The sequence below is a fragment of the Branchiostoma floridae genome, chromosome 5 (genome assembly GCF_000003815.2).
Source record: "Branchiostoma floridae strain S238N-H82 chromosome 5, Bfl_VNyyK, whole genome shotgun sequence".
Classification (NCBI taxonomy): domain Eukaryota; kingdom Metazoa; phylum Chordata; class Leptocardii; order Amphioxiformes; family Branchiostomatidae; genus Branchiostoma; species Branchiostoma floridae.
In genome coordinates, this window is record NC_049983.1 from 7,589,857 (window position 1) to 7,595,202 (window position 5,346).

General features: G+C 40.6%; 1 protein-coding gene across 1 annotated transcript; it reads left to right on the forward strand.

Annotated features, from left to right (window-relative positions):
* The first annotated feature begins 548 nt into the window (after positions 1-548).
* On the forward strand, positions 549-3,588 carry LOC118415655 (cyclic GMP-AMP synthase-like). Its single transcript, XM_035820382.1, has 5 exons — positions 549-586; positions 958-1,384; positions 2,226-2,419; positions 2,825-3,010; positions 3,385-3,588. The coding sequence occupies exons 1-5, from the start codon at positions 549-551 to the stop codon at positions 3,560-3,562; spliced, it is 1,023 nt and encodes a 340-aa protein (XP_035676275.1). The 3' UTR covers positions 3,563-3,588.
* The last annotated feature ends 1,758 nt before the right edge of the window (positions 3,589-5,346 follow it).

Below are 5,346 nucleotides of genomic sequence, written 5' to 3' on the forward strand. Positions count from 1 at the left end.
TTAGTAGTTCATTTTGTACAACATTTTCTATGGTACCTACATACCAAAAATCACGAAAATGCGTTGTTTCTTTCTTAGTATTACTTTACTAGTATCCTCTTGAGAAATTTTTGACAAAAATGCACTTGCTATCCAAAACTACCCCCTAAGCTAAGGGGTCCAAACTTATGACACTTCTTCCTGAGCACAAGAGCTATCTAACATCCAAAAAGCTTGTTCAGAACACGAGATAGCTAAACCGGAAGTTACGCTGCAGTACCAAGGGAAGCCGCTAGGAGGCTCAAAATATAATCGTTTCCAGCTTTTGTCACACCTCGCCTACGTACCAAGTATGAAACCAATCCACTCAGCCGTTCTTGAGTCACAGTATCGTGTTGACACACACACAGACACACACACACAAACGCTAGTGAAAGTATAACGACCATGAATGTTTCATAGCGGTAATCATACAAAATAAGAGAATTTTGCATAATCTATTCGGATATTCTATCATAGGAGTTTTTTTCGATGTGTGTATCTCTTGTCCCGAACATGGTATGGTCTCGATGTTTGGGTGGCAGATAGCTTTTGACGTTGGGACAAGGTGGGGCAGGTTTGCATAAAATCTATTTCATTGAGGTATGAGTTCGCCGAACTCTAGTTTTAATTAGTTTGCAGAAGTCATGAATTACATACGATGTAAGCTCTTTACACTGTTCCTTTCTAAGAACACCTTCTCATGGTAATAACCGGACAAGGCACAAGATCACGAAGCTGTCTGTATACCGGATAAGCCCTGGATTGGCAGCTTAAGGGTTTTGATAAAAGTTTGATCCTTGTTGAAAATTCCCACTAATTACAAGTACATTGTAGCCATTTAGATGAGTTAATATACATTCTTCGGTTCGAAATTTACAATATTTTTTTTTAATTTCCATTGCATTGCATTGAGTTCCGACCAAATCTTGTCCACAGGTCAGTCGTCCCGTACTGGTTTGAAGAGATGTCTCTCGTGGGGCATGTGAAGATGTACCACGACAAACCCAAAGAGGGAGAAAAGCGCATAAAAGAGTTGTTTAGGGGCCTTATTATGGCAAAATTCAGTGTCATTGGACAAATCAATGCCGGTAGGCCACCAAGGGCCAACCGCTGCCGGATAGAGTACACAGGCAGCATGTTCGAGGGTACCACATTTGGTCGACCCATCGAGTTTGACGTCATGATCGTGATTGACGGCTCGGAAGATATCGAGAGCCAGGAGATCACCCCAGGGTACGTCAGGCTCCGAGCCAAGCCCCCCTTCCCTCACCGATTTTCTAAGTGTCTTAATGGAGACCAAAACATCAACCCGACAAAGATGCTGGACTGGTTTTATGGGCTTGTGCAGAAAGCGGTCAACAAAGTGAGTCCACCACTCATTCATGTATGAACAGTTTACTAGTATTCTTGTATGTATTGAGTGGTCTTCAAAAGTCACTCATCCTGTTATTTCACAATATTCACAGTTGCCGTCTTAGGTCAGGTCACATTTACGAACCGTCGCTCAGTCAGGCAGTTTGCAGCAACATAAATCAAGTATGCTATGAGAGGCAACTGACACACAAAACAGAAAAAAGAATAGCCATGGTTCATGAGCTTAACGTCTGTATGTTTCTTGATAAACACTTCAGTCTTTCGTTCTCGCATAAAGCCTGGGCGGGCCCCGGTTCGGAAATATGACCCTAGCACCAACCTTCAAAGCTTTTGACAAGTTTGTTAGAACAAGGTAGCACACAACTCTTTGTGCCGTTACTCTTTTGTATTTAGGAAACGTATATTTAAACGTTTTCTACATGCAAAAGAGTTAAAACAAGTGGAATAGCTACATTCAAATAGCTAGGATATAGATAACCAAAAAGTTAACGTGTCTAACATGGAATACAATTTTACAGATATCAACCTCGTCCTGTGATCCTGTTTCACTGACGGTCTCTCGCCACGGACCAGCTGTCATGGTGAGCAAGCCTCTTCTTTCGTTAGAATAACTTGAACTGCAAACCCAAAGGGTTGAACTTTGCCTTAAGCATTGGGTTATTATTTTTCAATATACTACATTCTGTATTCATTCTGAATAAACCATTGATAAAGTTTTTATTGCAGACAGGAGAAAATGGACATCATTGATTCAAGCCCAGAATACTTTTTCTGACTTCATTATGCAAGATTAACACTGAAGAAGTTGCCCATTTATCCATATCTAACAGGTTAATATAAAGGAAAGGAACGGCTTATCCATAGACGTGGACCTGGTCCTGTGTATCCAGCTGGATGATCAGTACTACGTCGCCAAACCGTACAAGCCGTACGCGGACGAACCTCCGTACTGGTCCCTGAGGTGCGATCCTGCCATGCTGTGGAGACAGTCCTTCTCTGTCGACGAGACCAGTACGCTAAAAAGGTCCGATGTGACAAGTGTTAACTTTGTAGATCAGTATTTGATACTTGAGTTGCCTGAGTAGAGACAATCTACAGCCCAATGTAACAATAGACATGTCACATGAGACGTTCTACCTCTAGGTAAATTTGTTTACCATACGACCACCATGGTGAAACCCTATTCTGCGTCTTGTATTACTTACATGTATGCAATGTACTTACTTACCTAGGCCTACTGCCCGTCCCCTTTTGTATCAGCCAGAGGTTAACTGGAATGTGCAGAGGCAGATCTTTTGCAAATCAAAATCCCTTTGGACTTTGTTATTTAGTAAGGGGTTGCTTTGCGCTGTCCTGTGGTCAAATCAACATCATAGTGAACGCAGACTAGCCTATGTACCTGTACATTGAAAATTAACCAATTATTCAGGATTGACGGAGCCAACGAATACCGCCGTGACTGCCTCCGCGTCCTGAAGGAACTGTTCCGGAGGGAAGCAGGTCTGGACAAGCTCACGTCCTTTCACCTGAAGACAGTCCTGCTGCACATGTGTCAAGAAGAGGACCAATGGCAAAGAAGCAAGATGAACGAGCGTTTCTTTGACCTGCTGAGGAGGTTGGTTGTTCCTATATCATAATATAATAGACTTATCATCTCCATGAATATGGAGATATAGTTTTGGGTGTGTCTGTTAGTCTGTCGTCTGTGTTTCAAACGATGTTTGCCCCCCACCCCCTCCCCCACTAGCAGCTAATGTGTATGGTATGTAGGTAGCTAAGACAGAAATGTACATAATGAAAGCCAAGTAGTGGCATTATGTATATAAGTCCTTAATTTGCATAATCAGTGCGAAAGTGTCATAATTCTTAGAAGTGGTAAATGGTTCTACTACAAACATTGTGACTGGTGTAAGTTGTTCAAAGGTGCACGTAACCAATCATAGATTATGCTAATGAGAGTCTTGTGCATAATCAGAATATTTTCCGCAGGATCGAGTCGTGTCTGCGAGAAAGACGTCTGCCTCACTTCTACCTGCCTGAACTGAACCTGTTGGACGGCATCCGTCAGGACACCATCGAGAACATGCGGGGCCGCGTCAAACATTTGATAGACAACGAACTTGATACAAGAGTTTCTATTGCGGCAACCCTTGTTGCGTACAAGTAGGCAAATATATCCTTGAATGCTTACACCGTAGAACCAATAGTGTAAATTTCATTTTCATTTTTATATAACTAATATGTTGACTCATTCATACCGATAGATATCCATACATGCCTGTTTAGTTGTACTGTAAGTAGTTATAGACCTTACGAAAGTCGCTGTACTTTTGTCGTGTCAATAAAGATTTCTATATGATAGTTGCAAACATTATGTATTACTAATAAAACAAGCCAATGGCGATGTTGAAGTAACGGACCAAGAAAACAGCATTTATGAATGATTGTATCGAAATTAAAAGTTGATCATTTTGAACGCTATGTAAACTACGTACTAAGTTCCCAGGAGAAGATGAACTGACGATGAACTACCTGCAGAGTTTCATCTAACCTTCTGGGACAGTATAAGTGATTATGTTTTTGATGCTCTTAAAGAAATGTTTCTGCTCACCCCAGACACTGGGAGTCTGTTGCACTGAAAAAACTACGACTTTTGCAAGAATAAGGCCACATCTATATGGATGACATCCTCTGGGAACCCCGGCCCAAAACTGATGCGAGCTTGAAAATAAAATAAAAAAAGTTGCCTTCATTATGAAATCTAAATGGTCATAAAGGTTTAGAAAATGACAAGAGGACATGGGAAATTCTGTTTAACGAGGTCGTTCACCCACTTTACCGAATCTCCAAGCAGATGTTGGGATGGAAGATCGTAATATTTTGACTGGCCGTCCAGATGGGCTCATGTTGAACGTAGGTTGCCGCTAAATCTTAAGTCTCCCTCTGACATATTCATATTTATCCAGCCTTACTTAACACAAAATCATTTCAAATCATTCCTAAGAAAATTAAGAAAACGGTATTATTAATAGATGTGTCTTTCTTTTCATTACTTCAATGCAAGTGCTTCAATGTCTAAAGAGAATACCCTTGCACCCTTGCACTGAGAGTATTACTGGATTTATTACTGGACTGGTTTGGAAACAATGTTGCAGTACTTTAACGATGCCCAGTACTATAGTGATACTTTGCAATTCAGCCATCCACTGGTCGTCTGCGAGACTTTTGTCTATCAGTAAATACTATGTATGGAATAAACCTGTGCAAAATGCATCAAGTGGTGAAAATTCGGAAGCGTAAGACGCAAGGCAAGCCCACTAAATAAACATAATCATTCCAAGGCATCAAATCTTTATTTAGATACTTAGGCCACAGCAAGTAAATTTCATGGATGACATCAGCGCGCGCATTAATTTTCGCCTGATTTCAGAAAAAAAACAATAATTTTTTTTTCCTTCGGCGATGGTCAACATGACGAGAAAGTACCAAAATGGGCAAATATGTTGTATGTAGGCTTATGGTTGTACTTGTAGAAGTGACACTAGCCAGCAGGTAGCCATGACTGTATTTATAGAAGTGAAAGTAAAAATTTCATTAGATAGTTGTAAAAGTGGCCCCAATATGGAAGCCATGAGTGTAGTTGCCATGTTGGTAAGTGACACCAGTCTACCATACTAGCGTCACCTTTACTACACTAGTTCACGTCTTGAATACAGAAATGAATGCCTTGTAGGCTGTGATACCATGTTTCGTCGCTTCAATCCTTTTTTTATACGTTTATTGTGTATATTTGAAAAATTTAGCCATCTTGTTTTTTTTACCCGTCTTGTTTTTTTTTCGCCCTATCTCACTATTTTTGCCGTCTGCAGAGGATGTCATCCATAAAATTTACTTGCTGTGGTCTTATTGCAGAACATTAGCTTTTAGGAATGTTAAAATCATGGACCATTT